The 27,016-nt window shown below is 45.7% G+C and overlaps 1 protein-coding gene across 1 annotated transcript in view; it reads left to right on the top strand.

Moving 5' to 3' along the window:
• LOC141264330 (maternal DNA replication licensing factor mcm6) overlaps nt 1-27,016 on the top strand; it is a 467,762-nt gene that overhangs the window by 198,916 nt on the left and 241,830 nt on the right. Inside the window, exon 8 of the mRNA XM_073676620.1 lies at nt 26,516-26,657. Within this exon, the coding sequence (XP_073532721.1) occupies nt 26,516-26,657 (142 nt within the window). The remainder of the gene's footprint in view (nt 1-26,515; nt 26,658-27,016) is intronic.

The raw sequence follows: 27,016 nt of genomic DNA, 5'->3' as shown, positions 1-27,016 counted from the left end.
CCCTAGGGCTCTGGTGCTTGGTCTCCACATGTAGCAGGTGCCCGGCTGGATCCGATGATGCCAGAACCGGCTCCCTAGGATTGTTCATTAAGGAGGTATAGCACATTTTAGTTTTTGAGAGTTTTTAGCGGAGAGACCAGGGGTGGAGATTTCTGTTCAGCCAGGAGGCAGGAGTGGGAGTGACCCCAGAGGGGTTAGGAGCCCATCTGCCCTGGCTCCATTGTCTTTTTCCTGGGGAGGTCATGACGACATGTCAGGTGGGAGAAGTCCTGCAACAAAGAGAAGGCCCCCAAGCCTCCCATGTGGCAGCCATTCCCCTGAAAGCCAGGCCTTCCATCTGACTCGTAACTGACTCTTAATAACTGCTTTATATCTTTTGTACCCCTACTATTGTTTGCAACCCTGACCATTGCATATGTATAAATATAGTGTATTGTCTTGTGTGCCGCTAAGGCAATTAAATATATAATTTAACCTTGGGCTGCTGTTTTCTCTTGAGCCACGAACTCGCATCCGTTGTTCGGTCCAACGAACACACTACTGGGCTGGTTTCTAGTCTGATATAATTCCGTTATGTCTAATGAAACTGATGGCAGATCTCCCAGGCCAACCAACTCTGCTTCACTGTAGCTAGTGAAGGAGCCTCTCAGCCTGTCAGGGGTGTGAGTTAGTGTAGTGCCCCTTCAGTGACAGAGTGGGGCCACCTCTTCTCCTTGCCTGGTGCCTTTCTGTACCCGTGTGGACAGGGGGTTTCTGTAGAACTGTACCAATCTGATCTTGCGCATCCTCAAGGAGGTGCGGAATGTCACGCTGGTGCAGAGGGCAGATCCATATCATGTGATCCATCTGACGTAATAGTGACGTCAGGCGGGTGGTGGATCCATCACATGTGGTCGCAGCGATGGGATTCTGTTGGGTCTCTCTGCTGCCATTTCTTCAGTCAAGTGTAATGCATAATTTTTTTAATTTTTTTTTTTAATTCTGGAAGCAAAATTTAACACAGAGCTGCTGAACATAAATATGAATAACACCATAAGGCTTTGGTCACACAATCAGTATTTGGTCAGAATTTCACATCTGTATGTGTAAGCCAAAATCAGGTTAGGAATAATCAGAAAAAGTATAAGGCTATGTCCACACTGTGCGTTTTTTATGCTTTTTCTGCACGGAAATGCACCATAAAGCTAGGTAATCCGTATTCTAGCTATTGCAATGACAATCCTGAAGTGCTGTGCACATGATCAGAAATTTTGTTGTTAGGATTGTCATTACGTTTAAATCTGTAGCAAGTCAATTCTCTGTGTGTTTCTATAGCTTTTTTTTCACCCATAGACTTGAATTGATTCAGTCAAATTCGCAGCAAAAACGCAGGCATAAATATATTTGCGGATTTGCTGCGGATGTTTGCTGCATATTTGACTGACTCAATTCAAGTCAATGAGTCAAAAATGCCACAAAAATTCCCAAAGAATGGTACCTGGGGAAGACTACTCCTCCCATCATCCGATTGCCGTTCAGCAGGCGCAGCTGAGGGGTGAAGTTGTCTCCTCAGCCGGCGTCTGTGTACGGTGTTTTAAAAAAAAAAATCTATATTAATCCCTATTCAGCCCAAGGCAAACTATTCCGTATCTGCGCCCTCGCACTTAAGAGTCAGATACGTATTAGTATGCCTGGGCGATTTCGCCCGCACACTAGCTGTGCGGGTGCGATCGCGGCCGGGTGTCAGCTGATTGTCACAGGTGACACCCAGTACTATGTGCAGGGAACGGTCCCACACCACTCTCTGCACATTAACCCCCGAAATGCTGCGATTGAAAGCGATCGCAGCATTGCGGGTGCAAGGGGGGGGGGGGGTAAGAGCCAATACTTACCTTCTTTCCGTCATCCCGCAGCGTCTGCGTCCAGTCCCAGATGTTGTCATGGTGACCCGATGTCGTTATACGCAGTGCGCAACCAAAGTAACTACTCCCTGTGCAGCTCTGACAGGCTGTATAGCACAGGGATGGTGCTGCATTCCTGTGCTATACAGCCGATCAGAATGTAAAAAGTGAAAGTCCCATAGTGGGACAATATGTAAAAGTAAAAAAATGTCAAAGTGAAAAAAAAAAAAAAAAAAAAAAAAAAATTTAAAATTAAAATAATCCCCCCCCCCCAAAAAAAATATTGTACCCATAAATAAATAACCTTATGAAAAAAAATAAAAAAGTACACATTTGGTATCCCCACGTCTTGAATGACCTGACCTATAAAACTGTCCCACTAGTTAACCCCTTTAGTAAAGAAAAAAAAGAAGCAAAAAACGATCAAAATGACTAATGTAAATAAAAATGGTACCGCTGAAACCGTCCTTTTACCGCAAAAAACAAGCTGCCGAAAAATCAAAAAAGTTATAGCTCTCAGAATAAAGCGATGCAAAAATAATTCTTTTTTTCTATAAAATAGTTTTGTGTAAAAGCGCCAAAACATAAAAAAACAATATAAATGTTGTACCGCTGTAAACGTACTAACCCGAAGAATAAAGCTGCCTTATCAATTTTACCACACGCGAAACGGCATAAAAACCCCCCAAAAGAAGAATTCCTGAATAGGGTTGGGGTTGGGCTTAGGGGTTACGGTAGGGCTAGGGTTACGGTAGTGCTAGGGTTGCGGTAGGGCTAGGGTTGCGGTTGTGTTAAGGCTAGGGTTAGGGCGGGCTAGGGTTTGGGCTAGGGCTAGGGTGAAGGTTGGGGCTAGGGCTAGGGTGAAGGTTGGGGCTAGGGTATGGGTTATGGTTGGGGCTAGGGTTGGGGCTAGGGTATAGGTTGGGCTTTTTTCAGGAGTAAAGAAGAAAAGACTAGTTTTGAGCACAAGGGCTCGCTACTTGAGTTTGCATCAGATGCTCAGGTATGCACCGAGTATAGCGGGTTCTCTAGTGACATGCTCGAGTCTACGCCCCATATGTTTTGCAGCTGTTAAAAAGCCCAAAAAAACTTGAGGGGATTGCCAGCCATCCCTGCGTGTGTTTTATTCGGGTGTCTAATAACTGTGAAACATGCGGGCAAGGACTCGAGCATGTCACTTGAGCACCCGTGATACTTGGTGCATACCCGATGCAAAATCAAGTAGCGAGCACTTGCACTCAAGACTAATGGCAACTTATTCAATATGATGACCTAACATTATTCTGTGTTGTAACTCTGGGTTCAAAATGTTCATTATACCCCTTGATAAAATCCTTGAGGGGTGTAGTTACCAAAATGGGGTCACTTGTGGGGGGTTTCCACTGTTTAGGCACATCAGGGGCTCATCAAACGCAACATGGCGTCCGCTAATTATTCAAGCAAATTTTACACTCAAAAAGTCAAATGGCGCTCCTTCCCTACCGAACCCTGCCATGTACACAGTGTTTTTTTCCAACATATGGGGTATCAGCGTGCTCAGGAGGAATTGTGCAACAAATTTTGGGGTTCATTTTTTAATGATACCGTTGCAAAAATAAAAAATTGAGGTCTAAAGTAAAATTTTTGTGAAAAAAATTAATGTTCATTTTTTTTCTTCCACATTCCAAAAATTCCTGTGATGCACCTGAAGGGTTAATAAACTTTTTGAATGTGGTTTTGAGCACCTTGAGGGATGCAGTTTTTATAATGGTATCACTTTTGGGTATTTTCTGTCATAAAGGCTGGTCAACTTTTAACCCTTATAGCTCCCTAACAAGAAAAAAATTTGGTTCTAAAATTGTGCTAATGTAAAGGAGACATGTGGCAAAATGTTTAACTATTTTGTGTGACCTATCTCTCTGATTTAAGGGCTTGGAAATTCAAAGTTTAAAAATTGCAAAATTTTTGACAAATCTGTTTTTTTTTTTCACAAACGCAAGGGATATCGAATAAATTTTATGACTATCATGAAGTACAATATGTCATGAAAAACAATCTCAGAATCAGGGTAATCTGTTTAAGCGTTCCAGAGTTCTTGCCTCCTAAAATGACAGTGGTCAGAATTGTAAAAATTGGCCTGGTCATTAACGTGCAAACCGCTCTGGGGAGTAAAGGGGTTAAAATAAAAAACTCCTTTCACTCTCACCTGCGCATCAATGTACAATAATTACACTCCTGTCAGTGTATAGTGCTGTCTTCTACAGCAATCTCATCATTGATTGCTGGTGTGACTGCTGTAAAAGTGACTTGGATCGTTGTGAGACACTGGGATTATGTCATGATGGCGGACAGGTGAGGGATATGGTTGTTTTTAATTTATTTTTTTTACAGGAGACCATGGCTTCGGGGATTGGGTGTTTGAGTTTACAGTGTTTATTTTTCAATTATTAAAATAAAAAAAATTAAGTGAAATTTTATTTACATAAAAGACTTTAGTCTGGCCATGTCTATTTGAAAAAACATCAAAAACCTTACTATGGGTTTAGTAATGGCATTTTATAGACGCCTTCCATTACTAACCTGGGCTTTAACCCACAGGTAGAGGCTAAGCACCAGATTTGGCGCATCTTATGAATGCTCCATTTCTGGGGCTGCTGAGGGTTGATATTATTAGCCTCAGAGGGGGTCAGGATCCATGGCCCCTTTCCTGGCTATTAATATCAGCCCACAGCTGTCTGTTTAGCCTTCGCTTGTCAGATTTCATAGGGGGACCCTACGTCTATTTTTTTTTGTTTGGTCCACCTGTAATCTAGCCAGTAAAGGCTAAGCTAATAGCCAGGGAACATTTTTGGCTAATAATCCCTTCCCCAATTACTAATATCAGCTCCCAGCGGTCGACTTACCCTCTATTGGTAATGAAAAAGACGCGGGAGCCCACACCATTTTTTTTTTTTTTATCTTGGGCTACTTGCCCACAATTCAGATGTAGCAGTGATTTTGGATGCAGCATATTTTTGCTGTGTCCAAAACGCTGCATTCTATTTAACGCAGGTAAATCCACATGTGTTTATTGAACCATGTGCTTTTACAGCATTCAATACATTCTAGTGGTCAAATTTCTGTTGCGGAGACTAGTGACTCCGTAAGAGGATTTGACATGCTGTGGTCCTGAAAGACGTGTGCATGTCAGTGTCCACGGGGGACCGGCAGCCTCAGATGAACATATAGTGGACATGGGATTTCTGGAAATCCCATCTACTATGCGGTAACCATCTGGACGCTGTGGCTCCTGATCGTGGGCACGTACCTGCAGCATGTCCAATTTCTGTAGTGGAGACTCTAGTCTCCGCTACAGATCTTGACAGATTTAAGTGTCATTACATGTGGTGGATCCAGTGTGACATTAGAAAACAGGGTTTTGGATGCAGCTAAAATACGCCGAGTCCAAAGCGCTGCTGGTTGCTGATCTTGGGGACGTAGCGGCTAAATAAACGGTTGTGAGCTGTTAATAGCCAGGGAACATGTTTACTATGTCTGCCCCAGAAATGTCATGAATGAGAATACTAATGAGATTAAGGTTTATGGGATTAGCGGACACCTAGCCCTTTGGTTTAGTGATGAAAAGGTGTCAATCAGACCTTTTTATTACTAAACCAAAGTAAAGAGTTAAATAAACACACACGGAGAGTAAAACACTTAAATTGAAATACAACCCACATTGTTTAATCGTTTAAATTAACCAATATACTCACCCCAGGTCTGAAGGTAATCCAAGGGTTAAAGCGATGTCCCATGTTTTTTTTTTCAAATGTATTTAGCTCCAAAAAGCATTCATTGCTATACAAAAATGCATCAAAATTGAGGCAAAACTCTAATTTTTTTTCTGCAGCAGTTTTCCTGCCAAGAGATGCAGAAACCTTAAGGAATTTTCTGCATTCAAATCCTGAACGTGTGCACTTAGCCTAATAGAAACGTGCACAACTTCTGCATTTTTGACCCACTTCTGGTTTTGGCTTACAAACAGCGATGTGAAATAGTGTGACCGTAACCATAATATGCAATTGGCAATACACCATTCCAAATATAATTTCATAAGTTAGCACTGTGCTCCCCATTAGCTATAGTTAGCCACATCTCCACCGTTCAATAAAAATAAATTAGTCACTGTGACTATCCCCCTCCCAACCCTCTGAAGTTCATTACAAATCCATGTTTTATGTCCCATTTTCACTCATTTGATTACAATTCCTTATCCTGTGTCCTCTCCCACCCACAATTTATTACAAGTCCCAGTCCTTTTTCCTTTCTACCCCTAATTTTGTTAAAAATCCCTGTCATGTCCCCACACCCCCAATTCATGGCAAATCCTTCCAACAGCCCCTCTAACAATCATGCTCCCCCTTTGAGTTTGAGCCTCAGGCCCAAGCATTATGCCACACTTCCCTCATTATCAGCACCCCCTGCACAGTTGTCATGAGTAGAGATAAGCAAACTTGTTCTGAAAACGTTTGCCGGGTGCTGAAAAGTTAAGAGCTAACATTGTTACTGCTGATCAGGGCGCTGCGTAATTCCGCAACTGTAACTTGCGGTAAAAAAGCTTACCGCGAGTCACAGGCATCAGCTAATGAGACTACTACTCCCATCAGCTGATGCCTGCTGTCACTGTAAACAGCGAGTGCAGACTGTACTACTTGGCTGCCAGCTATAAACTGACAGGAGCATAATTGCTTCCGCAGTGTATAGCGCTGAGCTGTCGTGAGAGGTCACAGGAGTTAATCAGCTGATGAACTCCTGTGACCTCTCACGGCAGTTCAGCACTACAGGCTGCCTTTGTTGGTGTATAGTCGGCTGTCCTCTAGAGCATTTACATCTGCTGATGTGACTGTTCTACAAGTGAGATCGGTGTGGGACAGTGTGGATTATTTCATCATGTTGCACACGTGAGGGATAGTGTTGTTGATTTTTTTTTTTCAGGTGACAATGGCTTCAGTTGAATTACGCATTAAGCGAGTAAAACATTGTTTGTTTTTTATTTTTAAATTAATGTAAAAAATGGTGTCAACTTTTATTTAAAATAAGGATTTTATTCTTGCCATGTCTTTATTTAAAAACTTTTACTAGGGGGTTATAAATGGGGGCATCTTATAGATGCCTCTCCATTACTAACTTGGGCTTCATGTTAGCTGCCAATACAAGGCTGACATCAACCCCAACCCTATTACCCCACTTGCCACCACACCAGGGAGAGTGGGAAGAGCCGAGGCTAAGTTCCAGATTTGGCGCATCTTATTGATGCACCATTTTTGGGGCAGTTAAGGGCTAATGTTATTCTTGGAGGGGGCAAGTATCCATTGCCCCTGGATATTAATATCAGCCCACAGCTGTTTGTTTAGCCTTTTCTGGTTAGAATTTATAGGTGTACACTACATAATTTTTTTCAGGGGTCCCCCTGTAATCTAGCTAGTGAATGCTAATCAAACAGCTGTGGGCTGTTATTAATAGTCTGGGAGCATTTGTGCCTAATGTTCCTTTTGTAGGTTAATATCAGCCTGCAGCTGTCTGTTTAGCCTTTGCTGGTTAGTGAATATAGGGGGGGCCCACATAAATTTTTTTTCCTGTATAATAACCAGTAAAGGCTAAGCAAACAGCGGTCAGCTGATATTAATAGCCTGGGAACCTTTAGGGCTATTGGTCCGTTCCCAACGACTTTCCCTCTTCTGATTATGAAAATTACGGGGGACACCATTTTTTATTAGTAAGTGCAGTAAAATACACACCCAAGGTAACTTTAGTTCACAGCCTTAAGGTTACTAGTTTTTCAACTGCTGGAACACCTGGAGGCTATGTGCCCACGATGCAGAAATGCTGTGGATTTTTCCCTGAGCGTTTCTGCATCTCCCTGGCAGGAAAAAACGTGTGCGGATTTTACATGCGTTTTTCTGCCAGGTAGAAGCGTAAGTGAAGCGTTTTGAACATGCGATTTCGCATTCGGGTAGTCAAGCACTTTTCCAAGCGATTTTAGCACCACTTGGAAAAGTGCTTGACAACTTGGTCACACGATATAAATCCATGCAACCGGAATGGATTTATATAGTGTGATCAAGATACGATGCTGCAAATGCAGCATCAATTGTAAAAAAACAAACAAACAAATAGGACCTTCCATGACGTAATTTAGTCATGTGATGGTCACGCGACGATCACCTGACCGCTGACGTCAGAGGTTGCGTGACTGTCACATGACTAATTGACGCCACGGAAGGTCCTTGCAGACCACCCCTGAAAGCCAAGGAGGAGACAGCAGAGCCGCTCAGAGGAGACTGGGGGCGCTGGAAAGGGGAGTATAAGTTTTTTTTATTTTTTTTTTATTTTAAAATTTTTTAACTGCAGGTACTATGGTACCCAGGTCTGGAGGGAGTCTCCTCTTCTCCAGACCCGGGTACCATTCGTTCATTGAACCGCATAATATCCGCATGTGCACGTGTTGTCATGCGTATTTTATGTGGTCCAATGCAAGTCAATGGCGGCTAAAACTTCGGGATTCCGCCAAATCTATGGTAGTACTGCGGATTTTTGATAATCTGCAGAGGAAATTAACACAGCATGTGCACAGCACATGTGGATTATCATTGGGGAACATTGCAGACCTTCTACCAAGCGTTCTTTAAGCATTTTCGCGGCGGAATTGTCGCTGCGGAAATGCTTAAACGCATAGTAGGCACACAGCCTAAAGGTTTTGTCCGGTCAGAACTGATAAGTCTGTGGTCACTCTGTGCGACTGCAGTCTTATAAATCTAAGTGGGTGCACTGCGGGGATTCGCCACTTTCAGGTCCTTGACATAAGGGTATGTATGGGTAAGGGCTCATACCAATCATTGTAAAAAGTAACGTTCTTTTATTGGGACCTGAAATTGGACAAGTGTCATGCGAAAGTGGTTATACTTATAACCTGGAAAGAGGTTAATACTAGTGTTGAGCGAGCACTAAAATGCTTGGGTACTCATTGTTCGGGTCGAGCAAATTAGAATGCTCAGGTGCTCGGACCGAGTAACGAGCCCAATGTAAGTCTATGGGAAACTCGAGCATTTTTACGGTGGCTCCCCCCGGCGGTTTGCAGAGGCCTAAAAATTGCCCAAATTGACAGGAACCGTGCACAAATGACATGAGATCAGCATGGGGAAGACTCCTGGAAGCATTCCGGACGCCCAGGTCAGTGCTGTCAACAATGTTCTCAGAGGTATTGTGCCACTTTTACGGACTCGCAATAAAACCTGCAAAAACAAAACCAAAATGGATTTTCCTGGGAAAAATGTTAAGGAACATCCTTTCCAGGCTAATAACTTGTATATAAGGCAAAATAAATGACCAAAACCAAAACTGCTCCTCCACACTTTGGGCTATGTTCACACGTAGCGTTTTTGATGCGTTTTTGCACTTTTGCATTGCTTTCAACCAAGACAAATGCATTCACTGGGAAATGTAATTTTAACATTTTACAATCTTATCTGGCCATGTGGTGTGTGACACATCATCAGACACATGCATACAGTGCTGAAAAGACATGGGAACAACATGGGGAAGACCCCTGGAGGCATCTGACTCCCAGGTCACTGCCTAAAAGTGTGCCCATCATAAGTGATCCTTGGCGCATGCGAAGATGCCTCCCGCCATGTACCTGTTGTTGCAGACTTGCAACAATCACTGTCCACGTCCTTGTCCCAGCTACCTCATTCCTTGGAATGCAAGTGCAAATATGCAGCCAGCCCCCCCCCCACCCACAGGCTTCAATACTATACTGCCAAATTTTTGCACTTGAAATGTGGCCTTTTAGGCTCGTGGAGGCGGAAGCTGTCCACAACCTTATGGCGGCGGCAGCTGGGTGTCCATACTCTATTCCCAGCCGCCACTATTTGTCACTGTATCGTCTCCGCCTTCTACAAGCACGGGTCCTACAACATTATCCGTGCCCTCCCTAGTGCAGTTACTGGGAGTACAGCCTAACCACAAACATGTGGAGAAGTGAATGTGGCCATGGACGATACGGAGCCAGTCCACAGCTTTTTGTGAGTTGTATTTCACCACAGCCATATTTTTCAGCTCTGTGAAAGGACTGACTTGGGAAACCGTATCTACTTCAGCTGTCATTTCTCCCATGAAGTCCTCTAATGCAGCTTGGCGCATAAGCAATGGCAGCCCGTCCAACATCAACTCGCACTTGTTGGTGGTGCTTTGACACACAAACATCTTTCTTTGCCCTTTTAATTTCAGGACTACAGAGTTTGGCAATGGCCTGATCTTTAATGTAGTTTCAGAAATAACATGCAATTAAGCATGTCCAATCCACATTAAAAAAAGCAGCCATAGAGTGCCGGGAACCTTCCCACACACTTTTCTTAGCCAGGGCTACTTCTTGGAAGGGTTGGATGGACCCACCAGAGAACCAGAGACTCCTCCGGTGGGCCCTGGCTTCAGGAGAGTTCATAGTGCTGAGGTGAGGCCATGATGATGATAGAGGCCTCCATTTTCTTAGTTTTGTTACTTGAAATGCAAGCGCAAGTATGCAGCCAGCCATCCACCCGCCAACAGGCTGCAATACTATACTGCCAAATTTTTGACAGCTTCTTGTACTTGAAATGTGGCCTTTTAGGCTCGTGGAGGCAGAAGCTGTCCACAGCCTTATGGCAGCAACTGCCAGGTGTCCATACTTAGTCCCCAGACGCCACTATTTCTCCTGGTATAGTCTCCGCCTTCCACAAGCAAGGGTCCCTGAACATTACTGCTGGTACTTTTTTGTGGGAATCTGCTTGCCTCCTACCAGCCTGTAATATTTCCAGTGAACTATGGTATGACGCTATGGTATTGGCACTGCCCCCAGTACCAGAGTAGTGAAGTCATCCCCAATTTCCTTCTCAGGAATTCTATTTGGTAGACGGAGTGGCTACCCAAATACATTAGTTTCTCACAAAGGAGCTGAATGGCAGTAGCAGCAAGTTTCTCCAGCCTATTAAATATCAGAGGGTGAAAGGCAGCACATTGGCTCAGTGGTTAGCACTGAAGCCTTGCAGCGCTGGGATAATGGGTTCAAATCCCAGCAAGGACAACATCTGCAAGGATTTTGTATGTTATCCCAGTGTTTGCGTGGGTTTCCACCTCCGTAAAAAAGTAGCCATAAGACTGCTTCTTGGCAGGGTTGGACGGTCCCACCAGAGAATCCTCGGGTGGGCCATGGCTTCTCCATCAAGAGAGTTCATGATAGCGCAAACTTTGCAGTAGCTATGGGTCTCTTGAGCGGGGGAGTAAGGTGAGCCCTCAGAATCAAATCCTCTGGTGGGCCCAATGTTTTTCAATCTGAAACAGCTTCTCAGTGGGAGTCGTATTTCACCACAGCCATATTCTTTAGCTCGGTGAAAGGACTGGCATAAAGGGAAACCGTATCTACTCCGGCTGTTATTTCTCTGTGACCAGGTTTCATCAATTGTCACACATGACCATGCATGGCTGTATGTTAAGCGGTGAGAGCCACAGATAAGGTTGCTGTGTTATAGCTTTCAACAACTCTGCAGCAGTGGGCGGTTTGTCACCTAAGCATTAAGCATGTTATCTTCAGCACAGCCTGTTGCTGCTTGGCCAAGGCAGTGCTGCAGTGCTTTCAGCTTGTGACTGATGTGGTCTTTCGGAGATGGAGGAGGTGGTGCAGGAGCTGAAAAATGTGATTACATTGAGGTTACATTGGCGAGTCTGGTTTTTATACTAAGCAAATATCCTAATGTGTTTTTATTTTTATTTTTTTTTGTTTTACGTTATTTTTTTAAGACCAATGCATTCACCTGGAAATGTTATTTTAACATTTTACAACCTTATCTGGCCATATGGTGTGTGACACATCAGACACACCCTGTTTCATTTATGATGGAGGGATTCTGAAAGTCACAGAGCCTATTTTTCTAAGGTCATCAGGTGGCCCTTTCTATTCTCAAAGGGCCAACAGTCGCCCCTTGCAATTGTTAGCGAGTAGTGATGGGCGAGCACTAAAATGCTCGGGTGCTCGATGCTCGGGTCGAGCACATTGGAATACTCGGGTGCTCGACCCGAGCAACGAGCCCAATGTAAGTCTATGGGAAATTCGAGCATTTTTCTGGCGGTCCCCCCACGGCGGTCTGCAGAAGGTCAAAAATTGCCCATATCGATGGGAACAGTGCTCAATTAAAAGTCAGGCAGGCAGAATATATATGCAGACAGGCAGGCAGGGTATGTAGGAGGGTGCATGAAAAACATGGCTAGGCACTTGGAACACACTAGTGCCCTCCGATTTTCATGCACCCTTCTCTTTAAAAAAGCCGGCCAGCAATTCATCAGCGGCATACACCGGTACCTGACAATTTAGAACAGAAAGAATAGAGCATCACACATATATTAGAGAGAAACATGTCAGTCACATATATAATAACTATAGTGACAGTGTTGGTTACTGTACTTGTCATTTAGTGTTAAAATAAAGAATTTATTAAAAAAAAAAATTGGTGTGGGGTTCCCCGTAATTTTAGTCTCTAGCAGAGGTTAAGCAGACAGCTGGGGCAGATGTTTGAAGCCTAGGAAGGGGATAATACCCACGGAGCTTACCAGGCTACCAAGGACCTCCAAGGCATAGAGAGCCAGTTCATTCCACGTGTCCAGCTTGGATACCCAATAATTATAAGGCACAGAGGAATCACGGAGGATGTTGGTACGGTCGGCAAGGTACTCCCTCAGCATCTTCCGAAACTTTGCACTCCTTGTGAGAGTACCCTGCGCCTCAGGGCCTGTGCAATGGGAGGGTCTGAGAAAACTGTTGTAAAACTTTGACAGTGTTCCCCTGCCTCTGCTGGATTGCATTTGTGGCTGTCTCGCCTGTACTCCTTAGTTGTCCAATGAACTGTGACCTCTGCCACCAGCATTTTCAGATGGGAATTTTTTTAATAGTTCCGCAACAAGGGCCTTTTCGTACTGCACCATTTTATTAGGCCTGTCCTGCAAGGGAATAAGAGACAGAAAGTTCTCCCTGTAGCATTGGTCTAGGAGCATCACCAACCAGTAATGACTGTCACCCAAAATTTGGACAACGCGAGGGTCAAGGAAAGGCAGTGTAACATAAACTCAGCCATGTGTGCTAGATTGCAAAAAGGCAAGACTTCTGTGTCCTCACCAAGAGGACGACTGACCATGCTCTCCTCCTTATCCTCCTCCTCTTCCTCCTCCGCCCTGTCCTCAGGCCATCTATGCTGAACAGACAGTATGAGAGTTGTGCAAGTGATATCGTCTATAGGAAACTAGCTCTTGTTCTTCCTCTTCCTCCTCCTCTTCCTCATTGTTACCCAATCCATATTGGGATGAGATGAGGCTGGGCTATGTGTAATCACCCAGTATGGTTCCTTGCTACATCTCATCATGCTCCGCCTGCAATGCAAAGCAGAGCAAAGAGCGTTTCAGAAGACAGAGAAGCCGGATGGTGATGCTAATTATGGCGTCATCGCCGCTCACCATCTTGGTTGAGTACTCAAAGTTTTGGAGGATGGTACATATGTCTGACATCCATGTCCACTCCTGAGGTTTTATGTGTGGAGTCTGACCTGAATACCAACTGCCTTGTTGATGCTGGTAGTCAACAACTGCCCTCTTCTGCTCATAAATCTTTCCCAAGATCTGCAATGTAGAGTTCCAATGCGTCAGGACATCACACACCAGTCGGTCAGCTGGAAGCTGCAAGTGCTGCTGAAGCACGGCAGAAGCTGTAGCGAACTTTCTAAAATAGGCACACAGATGGTGTACTTAGACAAGCAAATTCGGGTAGGTTTTGAGAAAGCGCTGAACCACGAGTTTAAGAACATGGGCCAGGCTTGGTAGGTGTGTGAGCACGTCTCAGAGCCGCCACCATCCGGCCATTGTGACACACGACCATACCTGGCTGTAGGTTCATCAATGTCCACCACATATCTGCCTGTTCTTTCAGAGCTGTCCACAACTCTTCAGCATTGTGCGGTTTGTCACCTAAGCATATTAGCTTCAGCACAGCCTGTTGCCGCTTGGTTGAGGCAGTGCTGCAGTGCTTCCAGCTTGTGACTGATGTGGCCATTTTGGAGATGGAGGCTGAAGAGGAGGAGGAGGAGTAGGTGCAGGAGCTGTAGAATGTGGTGGCAACCCTGATGGACCCAGGGCCCGCAATCCTTGACATTGGTAGGGCGTGCTCCGTCCCAAGTTCCTACTGGGTCCCGGAATCCACTAATCCACTATGTCAACCCAGTGTGCCATCAGCAAGATGTACCATCCATGCCCACAAGCATTTGTCCACGTGTCCGTGGTTAGGTGGACTTTCCCAGTAACTGCATTGTTGAGGGCATGGCTAATGTTGTGGGACATGTGCTTGTGTAATGCAGGGACGGCACACCGGGAGAAATAGTGGCGGCTGGGGACTGTGTACCGAGGGACATCCGCCGCTATCAGGTTGTAGAAAGCTTCCGTCTCCACGAGCCTAAAAGGCAACATTTTCGAGCGCAATCATTTGCCATGTGTGAGTTTAGTAGTGTGGCCTGTGGGGCGTTGGCTGCGTATTTGTGCTTGCGTTCCAAAGACTGGGGTAGGGACAACTGAATGCTGCCCTAGGACAAGGACGTGCTTGCCGATGGTGCTAGCTGAGAGTATTCAATGACAGGTAGAGGGCAGGAGGCATCATGGCATGCGCCATGGACAGGGGATTGGCGTGCACGCACAACAGCGGCAGAAGCAGTGGTGTCACCCGCAGACGCTGTTGCTGCACCCTGGGGTTTGGCCCAGTTAGTCGGGTACTTTGTTGCCATGTGCCAGATCATGCTGGTGGTGGTCAGGCTGGTAGTTTTGCTACCTCTGCTGATGCTGGCCTGGAAGGTAGTGCAAATGGTCTTTTTGGGGTTATCTGCAGAGTCTTTAAAAAACAAGCAGACTTGGGAAGACCTAACAGTTGTACTGGCAACTTCCGTCTTGTTGATGTTTCGGGGAATGGTTGCCCGCCTTCTGTGTGTGTACACCACACTGCTTGTTCTTGCCTATTGTGGTGCTACTTCTCCCTCCCCCGGTGTGCTCCTCTCCTCGCTCTGCATGTCACCTTGCCAGGTTGGGTCAGTGACTTCATCGTCCACCACCTCATCTTCCACTTCCGCACCCTGGTCCTCCTCCTGACTTTCTGGCAATTGTCTCATTATCATCCACCTCTTGTGACAGTTTTCCACCGTTGCCTTCATGTCACCATGGCTGCTTCAATATTTGGGTATCGCTCCATGCGATCTCCTATTGCCCCGCTTCAAGTGGACCGGGTGAGAGGCCCGAATCTATAAATGGAAAAGTGAACAGCTCTTCAGAGTGTCCAGTGTGGGATCAGTTGTCTCCGGGCACTCGTCATGGAGGGAGCAAGGAGTAATCAGGGTGAGGAATATGCAGTCCGGACTCACGGCTACTGAGACTTGACCGTGGGGAAGACAGGGTGGTGGTGGCTAAGTTACTGGAAGCATTATCTGCTATCCAACCAATAACCTTTTCACACTGTTCTGTGTTCAATAGTGGTGTTCTGCGGTCCCCTATTAATTGGGACAGGAAGGTCGAGTGACAAGTTGTGGGTGTTTGTTGTGGCACAATATCAACTTGCCCGTGGCCTCAGCCTCGTCCTCTGCATGCACCATCATCACCATCACGTCCACTACCCTGTCCCGTGCCACGCGGCTTGCCCATTTTAAATGAAGGACAATATTCACTACAAATGGCTGGATTTGAACCGCAGTGTTATGTGATACGTGTGACGGAAAACCACCGTTTTAAATAGCTGGCCTGTAGGTTACTATTTTTCACAATGACCTCGTATCAATAACTTCACTGACGCACTGCAACAAAATTTAAATGGAGGCCAATATTTTCCACGTTCACTAGAAATTTCTGGATTTTTTTCGCTGTAATATGTAAAGGATCTGGCTGTATTCTCCAGTGGCAACAAGCAAATGGAGCAGAAAAATTGTGTACTCTGGATTGTTTTTTAAGCAAATCAGGATTAAGATAAAAAAAAAATTGCCTTTCTATGTCTAGAAATATCTGTAATTAATACAGCAGCAGACAGGACGTTCAATGGACCCTCTTGTGCTATATCGTGCACTGCAGTCTGCAACATACACTGCCTGCCTAGCACGGAAGGACTGTTAGTTCAGATGGATATTATAGATATAGGTTGTGGAATACCTATACTAACTACAAACAAGCAAATCTCTCCCTGACGCAGCAGCACCTCTCCCTACTCTGCCTGATTCCGGGGTAGACTGGGATGAGCATGACGAGCACATTATATACATTTGATGATGCTGTGCGGCCAGCCAATCACTGTAATGCCCACAACCAACATGGCTACGGCATTACAGTGTGTGGCAGGCAATCCCTACATGTTCATTGCCTCTCTAAAGAGAACCAAACATGCAGCGAGGAGACCCGAGCTCCCGCCCGAGCAACCCGGAAATACTCGTCGAGCGCCGATCATCTCGAGCAGTGAGATGCTCGGGTGAGTACCAAGCAGTGGCAAGCACATTCGCTCATCACTAGTTAATACCCATGGAGCATCCCAGGCTATTAATATCAGCTCACAGCTGTATACTTAGCACTTACTGGCCTTCTCTGTCAAGAATTGTCTCCTCACCTGGGACACCCCCCACTTACCATACACATAGAAATCTGCGTGCTACAAATACCCAGCAACTTATGTATGATCAGTCTACAGTCCTCTTTAGCCCCCATCCTCTCCCGCTCCTTTCCAGACTCAGTATTGTTACACTCTAACACATTGCGGAGTCCCCTGGATGAAGCAGCACCTGCTACACGCAGAATGACCCTGCATAGACAGAAGCCATGGCACGCATTGCAAACGCGTTTTCTCCTTCACTGCTCAAGGTGTGCTGAGCATCTGTGGAGAAAATCCTTTTCAGCAGAAAACTTCATCCACTATAAGTTCATGCTCAGAAGTTATAACTCTGCTCTCCATTTGGCTAAACAAGTTTACTTTACCACTCTCATCACAACTCTAGCCAATTATCCTAAGCGACTCTTTGAAACCTTCCATTCCCTCCTGAGCCCTAAAGTACAGACTCCCATCACCTACCCAAGTGCTGACGATCTGGCCACTTTTTTCCTACAAAAAGTCAATCATAGCCATCAAGACATTCTTGTACAATCCCCTCTGGATCACATTCCTTCTCGCACCTAAAGTTCAATTTCCATTTTTGAGACTGTCACAAAAGTGACCAGACTCCTAGCTTCTTCTCGCCCTGCAACAGTGTCCCTATTCCCTCACATCTCCTTCAGTCCCTTTCCCCAGCTGTCACTACCCACCTAACAAAAATAATGAACCCCTCTCTTTCTTCAGGCATCTTTCCCTCTTAATTCAAACATGTCATCATAACCCCTTTACTTTAAAAAGCCATCCCTGGACGAGAACTGCACTGCTAACTATAGACCTATCTCTAATCTTCCCTTCATCTCTAAACTCTTGGAATGCTTGGTCCACTCCCGTTTAATCCGCTATCTCTCAGATAACTCTTCTTGACCCTTTGCAATCCGGTTTCCGCTCCTCACACTCTACTGAAACTGCCCTCACTAAAGTCTCTAATGATCTACTAACAGCTAAATTTAATGGTCACTACACCCTGCTGTTTCTCCTGGATATCTCTGCCGCTTTTGACACTGTGGATCACCAGCTCCTTCTCACTATGCTCTGCTCTATAGGTCTCAAGGACACTGCTCTCTCCTAGTTCTCCTCCTATCTCTGACCGCTCCTTCACAGTATCTCTTGCCGAATCTTCTTCCTCTAATCTTCCCCTTACTATCGGGGTTCCACAAGGATCAGTCCTAGGCCCCCTCCTCTTCTCCTTGTATACTGCCCCTATTGGGCAAACCATCAGCAGATTTGGTTTCCAGTATCATCTCTATGCTGATGACACCTAACTATACACCTCTTCACCTGACATCACCCCCACTCTAATACAAAATACTAGTGATTGGTAATCTCTCAATAACTGAACTCCTTATTTTTCCTCCCTCTACTAACCTACCAATACCTGACTTTTCAATTTCCTTGGGTGGCGCCACCATAACTTTCAAGCTGCAAGTTCGCTGTCTTGGAGTCATATTTGACACACAACTTTCCTTTATTCCCCATATTCAATCACTCCCTTGCTCATGTCACCTGAACCTTAAAAACATCTCCAGAATCCAACCTTTTCTCACCTTTGATACGGCAAAAACTTAGTGTCGCTCTTATTCACTCTCATCTGGACTACTGCAACTCTCTTCTGATCGGTCTCCTCCGAAACAAACTCTCTCCCCTCCAATCCATTCTGAATGCAGCAGCCAGGGTCGTATTTCTATCAAGCCGCTAAACCGATGCCTCTACCCTGTGCCAGTCATAGCACTGGATACCCGTTCACCACAGAATACAATGCAAACTCATCTCTCACCCACAAAGCTCTCCACAGTTCTGCTCCGCCCTACTTCTCATCCCTCATGTCTGTCGCCCCTCCCATTCCCTCCGCTCTGCAACTGATCTAAGACTGACATCCTCCTTAATCCTAACCTCACACCTCCAAGACTTCTCTCGTGCAGCGCAAGTTTTCTGGAATGCACTGTCCCAAACGATCCGACTGATATCTTGCCCCCATGTCTTCAAACATGCTTTAAAAACATCTGTTTTATACAAGCCTACCTCCTCAACTCACTAACCTAACTCTCCCCTGTTCCCTCCTAAATATTAATCTTAATCTGCCCCTGCGTATTCATCTGTCTCCACATCCGCCATGCACCAAATACCACACGGTAACTGCCCTTAGATGGATACTGGCTGATGACCATGTTCTTCCTATTGTCACCCCCATTTCCATATAGATTGTAAGCTTGCGAGCATGGCACTCACTCCTCATGTAACTGTTAAAATGTGATTCATTGTATTATTTATATTGTCTGTACATGTCCCGACTTAGGCTATGTGCCCACGATGCAGAAATGCTCCGGATTTTTCCTGAGCGTTTCTGCATCTCCCCTGGCAGAAAAAACGCATGCGGATTGTACATGTGTTTTTCCTGCCAGGGATATGCGGATGTGAAGCATTTTTCACATGCATTTCCGCATGCTGGTTGACAAGCGCTTTCCAAGCAGTTTTAGCATCACTTGGAGAGTGCTTGTCAACTTGGTCACTATATAAATCCATGCAAACGGCATGGATTTATACCGTGTGACCGTAAGAATGTTTAAAAATAGAAAAAATAATCTATACTTACCTTCCGATGGCTCCCGCAGTCTTGCTTCCCTCCGTTCTCCCTTGTCGGCAGATCGAGGTACACTGAAGGACCTGTCGACGTCAGCGTCGCGTGACCCCGTCACATGACTATGACATCAGCGCAGGTCCTTCAGTCCATCGCGAGTTTCTGGCAAGCGAAGACCAGCACACCGGGAGCCGTCAGAAGGTAAGTATCATATTTATTTTTTATTTTATTCTTTTCTTCACAGTTTCTATGGTACCCGGGTCCGGAGGAGAGTCTCCTCTCCTCTAGACCTGGGTACCATCTGCACATTGGAATGCATGGAATGCGCATCTACAGATCCAATGATGCGGAATCCATGCTTTCCAATGCAAGTCAATGGCGGCGAAAACGCAGCACTTCCGCAAAATAATTGGTAGTGCTGCGTTTTTTTCCGCAGTGGAAATTTCCGCAGCATGTGCACAGCACATGCGGATTATCATTGGGGAACATGGCAGGCCTTCTACCATGTGTTTTTTAAGCGTTTCTACAGCGTTTTTGTCGCTGTGGAAACGCTTAAAAAAACGCATCGTGGGCACACAGCCTTAATTGTAAAGTGCAGCGGAATATGTTGGCGCTATGTAAATAAAAATTTTTATTATTATATTACTGGCTATTAAAATGGGGGACCTAAAAAAAAAAAAAAAAAAAAAAAAAAAAAGTACTTGTTGGAGGTGGGGTCTATAATAACCAGCAAAGGCTAGGCAGACAACTGCGCGCTGATAACACCCAGATGCCATTTTGCTAGTTGGAAATTTTTTTTTTCAAAGACCACAATATGAACTGTGCAAGAGCAGTATTTAAAATAGGAGGCAGATCACTGAAGGTTCAGTAACCTGTCATTAAAGCCGCGATGATGAATATGAGAACATAGCACCAACGAAAGCCCTGCCCACAGGTCCGCCCCAAAGCACGAGAATCTAATTTTCTCCAACTGCAAATAAATATTAAACAACCACCATGGATTTCATCAACCCCAGTATCATTTTAATCAGTGTAATGGTGCCAACCTCACACTGCATGTAGTTTTACTTGGCACAATACTGATGACAGGTTTGCTTTAGCTATTTGACTATGGGGTTAATAATGGGGGCATCTTATAGACACCTCTCCATTACTAACCGCTGGGCTTTATCAGCTGCCAATACAAAGCTGACATCAAACCCAGCCCTATTACCCCAATTGCCATTGCACCAGGGCATGTGGGAAGAGCGGAGGCTAAACACCAGAGGTGGCGCATCTTATGGATGCGCTATTTCTGGGGCGGCTGAGAGCTGATGTTTAGTCTAGGAGGAGGCCACTATTCATGGCCCCTTCCTAGTCTATTAATACCAGCCCGCAGCTGTCTGCCTAGCCTTTGCTGGTTATTCATTTATAGGGGGGCCCACGTAGATTTAAATGTTATTTTTTTTTAGGGGCCCCCAATAACCAGTAAAGGATAAATATACAGCTGTGAACTGATATTAATAGCCTGGAAAGCTCCATGAGTATTGCCTATTTCCCAGGTTATAGATATCCGCTCCAGCTGTCCGCTTTTCCTGTGCTAGATACTAAAATTTAAAGGGATCCCATGCCATTTTTTCTGAAATAAAAATTTATTTATTAATAAATTACATGTACAGTAAACTAAGAGCACAAAGCACTGATTATATATCTCACATATTTCCATATATCGGTCGGGGTCTCCGTATATCGGTTGGTCTCTCTCATTATGTATGTGTTTTCCAAGGAAATATTCTTCAATATAGCTATCTATGTATATAGATTAGATAGAGATATACAGTATGTACTGAAGAATTTTTCCTGGGAAAACTATGTAAATAACAGAGAATTACTCTATGTAAAATCTCCTGTTTAAATCGCATTGCAATCGGATCGCATTCGCGTGACAATCTGTCATTCGGATGCTCCGTAGGAAGAATCTGATTGTACATCAGCATGAAATTCGCATGACATTCGTCCGACTAATCGGTCCTGATATTGGACCATTATTTTTTACGGTGATGGGTATGAGCCCTTACTCATACATACCCTCCAGTCCTGGGTCTGAAACTGGCGAATCCCTGTAGCGCACAGTGGGTGTTCTGGGGGGATTCATAAGACTGCAGACTTATTGGGTTTTGACCTGATATTCATTAAGGCTACTGGCATTTCCGGCTGCTGAAACATCTGGAAGCTGTGAACTAAAGTTACCTCAGGTGCGTATTTAACTGTACTTGTTACTAAAACAAGGCATGGGATCCCTCGTAATTTTCATAATCAGAAGAGGGAAAGCCGACGGCTGGGGGGCTGATAATGTTTTGGGAATGGACTAATAGCCCTAAAGGTTCCCAGGTTATTAATATCAGATGACAGCTTTTTGCTTTACTGGCTATTTTAGGGGAGACCCCACAAAAAATTTACTTGGGCTCCTATATTCAATAACCAGCAAAGGCTAAACAGACAGCTGCAGGCTGATATTAATAACCTAGGAAGGGACCATTTGGCCCAAATGTTCCCTGGCTGTTAATAACAGTCCACAGCTGCTTGATTAGAGTTTACTGGCAAGATTAGAGGGGGACCCCTGAAAAAAAATTACGTAGGGTGCCCCTATAAATTCTAACCTTTAAAGGCTAAACAGACAGATGTAAGCTGATATTAATAGCCAGGGAAGGGTCAATGGATACTAGCTCACTCCGAGGATAATATTAGCCCTTAGGCACCCCAGAAATAGTGCATCAATAAGATGCACCAAATCTGGCAATTAGGCTCTGCTCTTCCCACCAGTTCTGGTTTGGTGACAAGTGGGGTAATAGGGTTGGGGTTGATGTCAGACTTGTACTGCCAGCTGACATGAAGCCCTGATTAGTAATGGAGAGGCATCTGCTGTATTTCAGCAGCAGAAGGGAAGGAAGGGAGACACAGATTCTCTACTTCGTGGGTAGGCGGAGCCCCATAGGATAGTCACCTCAGATTGGAAAAAGACGACCGGCCCCTCCAGTATATAGGCTCCTCCTACTCCCATGTTCATCAGTCTTTTTATCTGAGGTCTCAGAGGATAGTCGCTGCTTCGGCAGCTCCTCAGAAGAGTTGCCCCTGCCTTTCGGGTTGGCCTCAGCTCCCAGGGTTTTTACAAAAATTCTGGCTCCTCTCATGGCGCTTCTTCGAAGACAGGGGGTTACGATCCTCCCCTACCTGGACGATCTGTTCATAGTGTCACCCACAGCGGAGGAGGTAATAGCGGCTTGCGATCTCTCCCTTCAGTACCTGATGGACTTCGGGTGGCTGATCAATTGGAAGAAATCGTCATTGGAGCCAGCACAGTCCATTCTTTTCCTGGGGATGCAGTTCGATACTGTTCGGGCAGTTGTGTCCCTGCCTCCTGTCAAACAGACGAACCTTCGTCTTCTGGTCCAGGCTATGAGGTCGGCGCTGTCAATGTCCCTTCGGGAATGCATGCGCCTTCTGGGTCAAATGGTGGCAACTATGGAAGCAGTACCATTTGCACAATTTCATTCCCGGGATCTCCAGAGCCTTATTCTGACCCATTGGGATCGATCGCTAACTTCTCTGGATCGCTCAGTCATTATCTCCCGCAGGCTGCGAGAATCTCTTGGATGGTGGTTACGTCCGGAGACTCTATCCGTGGGGAAATCCTTCCTTCCTCCGAGATGGTCGGTGGTGACAACCGATGCCAGCCGGACAGGCTGGGGGGGAGTTTGGAACGACCTCTGGATTCAGGGAGTCTGGTCGCCAAAGGAGTCGTCTCTCCCGATCAACATTTTGGAGTTGAGAGCAATATTTCTCTGCCTCCAACATTGGACGGTCTTATTGAGCGGTCTACCGGTCCGGATCCAGTCGGACAACGCTACGGCTGTCGCGTACATCAACCACCAAGGCGGGACGAGGAGTTCCAGTCTCATGTCGGAGGTCTCTCGGATCCTGGTCTGGGCCGAGTCCAAAGTTCCAGCAATCTCTACAATTCACATTCCAGGGGTGTTGAATATCTCGGCGGACTTCCTCAGTCGCGAGCAAGTGGACCCTGGGGAATGGAGTCTCCATCCAGATGTGTTTTCTCTGCTGTGTTCCCGTTTGGCGACTCCTCAGGTGGACTTGATGGCATCCAGGCTGAACGCCAGGGTTCCGACGTTCATGTCCAGGTACAGGGACCCGGAGGCGGTGGCGGTGGATGCTCTAGTGGCCCCGTGGGGTCAGTTCAAGCTGATCTATGCGTTTCCGCCGATATCCTTACTACCTCTGGTGATCCGACGGATCAAACTCGAAAGGGTATCAATAATTCTGATAGCACCAGATTGGCCGCGGAGGACATGGTATTCGACGCTGGTGTCTCTTCAGGCGACACCTCCGTTTCCGCTGCCCCTTCGCCCGGACTTGCTCACTCAGGGGCCCATTCGTCATCCGGACCTGAGGTCCCTTCATTTGATGGCGTGGCTCTTGAGACCGAGATCTTGACCCGTCGCGGTTTTTCGCCCGAGGTCATTGCTACCTTGCGGGCGGCCCGGAGTCCAGCTACGTCCAGGATTTATCACAGAACTTGGGAGTCTTTCTATTCATGGTGTTCTGGATCCTCAAGAAACCCGAGGGTTTTTTCCATCCCCTACTTCTTGGCCTTTCTGCAATCTAGTCTGGCCAGGGGTTTGGCAGTTAGTACGGTGCGGGGACAGGTATCTGCTCTTTCCGCACTTTTTAGGAAGGCTATTGCCTCTCGCAGGGATGTGCGCTCTTTTTTTCGCGGAGTCGCACGTCAGTTTCTGCCACGGAGGGCAGTTGTGGCTCCATGGCGGCTTAATCTAGTCCTGGAAGCCCTTCAGCATAGGCCTTTTGAGCCTATGGATTCTGCTAAACTTTCACTACTTTCTTGGAAGGTGGCCTTCTTGGTGGCAGTCACCTCTTTTAGAAGGGTATCGGAATTGGCGGCACTTTCTTGCTAACCTCCTTTTCTGGAATTTTTTCCGGATCGCGTGGTGCTTCGTACTCGTGAAGATTTTTTGCCTAAGGTAGTGTCACAATTCCACATTAATCAGGACATTGTGTTGCCTTCTCTTTGTCCAGGACCTAAGAATCCAAGGGAGCGGGCCTTGCACTCGTTGGACTTAGTGCGGGCATTGAAGTTCTATCTTACGATCACCCAAGGTTTTCGGAAGTCGGACTCTCTTTTTATAATTCCGGCAGGTCGTCTGCGTGGTCAACGTGCTTCCAAAGACACGATAGCTCGGTGGATCCGTTCAGCTATCCTGGAAGCGTACCGGCTCAAGGGCGAGCCTTGTCCGGTTAAAGTTAAAGCTCATTCCACGAGAGCCATTGGCTCATCGTGGGCTTTTCGTCAGGGGGCCTCGGCAGCGCAGCTCTGCCGGGCGGCCACCTGGCGCTCCGTTCACACCTTTACTAAGTTTTATAAGGTGGACGTAAGTGCTTCAGCCGATGCGGCCCTGGGACGCAGGGTCCTGCAGGCGTCGGTAATTTAAGTTATCCCTTTACTTAGTTTTCCGTTATTTAGCGCGGTTTGCGCTCTTACCTAAGTTTTGGGGTATGGAAGCTTCTGCCTCTATTTCCCACCCTTAAGTAGGTACTGCTTTAGGACGTCCCATGAAGTAGAGAATCTGTGTCTCCCTTCCTTCCCTTCTGCTGCTGAATGCCGGATTTTGGTAAGAACTTACCTGTAAAATCCTTTTCAGCGAAGGAAGGGAGACACAGCACCCTCCCAGGGCAGAAGTGTTTTTTTGTGTTTCTAGATGCAGCGCGTCTCCTTCCTGATGTCGATCTTCTGGACTGGGTTTAGCGCTCTACGGCTCTCCTTCCAGTTTCGCCAGCTCTACACAGTTGTCAGGTCCAATGGGGTATGCCTAAGACACTGTGTTTCTATTACATAACCTGTTTTCTCTCATTTCTGAAATTTCAGAAGGGGATATGTTGTTCTGCTGGTTGGTCTGCTCTTCCTTAGCTTGTGTACGGACTGATGAACATGGGAGTAGGAGGAGCCTATATACTGGAGGGGCCGGTCGTCTTTTTCCAATCTGAGGTAACTATCCTATGGGGCTCCACCTACCCACGAAGTAGAGCATCTGTGTCTCCCTTCCTTTCTTCGCTGAAAAGGATTTTACAGGTAAGTTCTTACCAAAATTGGGCTGACTCCCCCCATTACTAGCCCCCTAGTAAAAAAAAATTTAAATAATAACATAGCAAGAATAAAATCCTTTTGTTTAAATTAAAGTCCACACCATTTTTTACATATTTATTTAAAAATAAGTTATACTCTCCTAACGCCTAATCCATTTGAAGCCATTTCCACCTGTAAAAAACAAAAATAAAAAACAATATCCTTCACCTGTCCGAAGGGATGAAAAAATCCATACTGTCCCATGACTATCTCATTTGTAGAACAGTCACATCAGCAGATGTGACTGCTCTACAGGACAGCTGGCTACACATTAACACAGTCAGCGTGTAGCGCTGAGCTGCCGTGAGAGGTCACAGGAGTTCATCAGCTGATGAGCTCCGGTGATCTTGCTTACGGCATCACCGCTGCGTGACAATTTTCTCGCGCAGCGGCAGTCCAGTAAGTGAGATCACTGGAGCTCAACAGCTGATTAACTCCTGTGACCTTTCACAACAGTTCAGCGCTATACACTGCAAGAGCTATTACGCTCCTGTCAGTGTGTAGCTGGTGGCAGGGTAGTAGTCACATCTGCAGATATGACTATTCTACAAGTGAGATTGGAGTTACATTCAGGATTACCTGGATTACAACAAATAAGTGAGAATTGTGGTGTTTAATATTTTTTTACAGGGGACAAGGGCTTCAGGGATTTTGTGTAGGGGAGTATAACTGTTTGTTAGTTGTTTTTTTTACTTGGAGCACAGCCGGCGCCTGCGCTTGTGGTTTACAGTGACAGCAGGCGTCGACTGTGGTTTACAGTGACAGCAGGCGTCGACTGATGGGAGTAGCAGTCTCATTAGCAAACGCCTGTGAACCTTGGTAAGCTTTTTTACCACGGGTCACAATCACAGCTGCGAGATCATGCTGACATCTGACAGCATGATCCTGCAGAGCTCTGACCAGTGGAAACCACTGATAAGAGCCTCTCTTTCATGCGCTGTTATGGAGATGACAGCATGGGAAACCATGGATGTTCGGGCCCCTATTTGGGGGTTTTCTCATCTCTAGTCATGAGCCTTTGGACTTCTGTGCAACTGAAGTGGTTGCATCGGGGGTATGTCTGCCCCTTTTTTATGTTTGTTGAGCAATTGTATTGAAGCCTAACTTTTTCCTGCATATTGTAGGGACACAGAGTTTGGATTTTTTACATGTTATTTTTAATTTTCTAGGTAATGATGAAATAAAGAGAGGTGTACTTTTAATGTTATTTGGAGGTATACCTAAAACAACGTTGGAAGGTACATCTCTGAGAGGCGATATCAATGTGTGTATTATTGGAGATCCAAGTACATCTAAAAGCCAGTTTCTAAAGTAAGTAATTACATTTTTTTGTATATATGTTTAACCCCTTTTCTCCACCGGGAAGTTTTTTTTTTTCTAACATTTGCATTTTTTCCAAACCAGTCTTCCGAGGGCCATAACTTTTACCTTAACATCTACAAAACTGTATGAGTATTATGAACTGTAGCTTTGAATGACACCATCTCTTTCCTTTTACAATGTATTCAATTATGTGGAAAAAAATCTGGACCGCATACTCCTCATCCTGATCCTCCTTCCTTCCACCACGCCAAGAGCTCAGACAACTGATCCCACACTTGGACACTCCGAAGAGCTGTTCACTTTTCCATTTAGAGATTCAGGCCTCTTGCATGGCCAGCTTCAAGCGG

Source organism: Phyllobates terribilis, unplaced genomic scaffold, assembly GCF_046119375.1.
Source record: "Phyllobates terribilis strain yellow unplaced genomic scaffold, ASM4611937v1 Scaffold_4__5_contigs__length_816908805, whole genome shotgun sequence".
Classification (NCBI taxonomy): domain Eukaryota; kingdom Metazoa; phylum Chordata; class Amphibia; order Anura; family Dendrobatidae; genus Phyllobates; species Phyllobates terribilis.
Note: the sequence above shows the minus strand (reverse complement) of the source record. Positions and strands in the feature narration are given on the sequence as shown.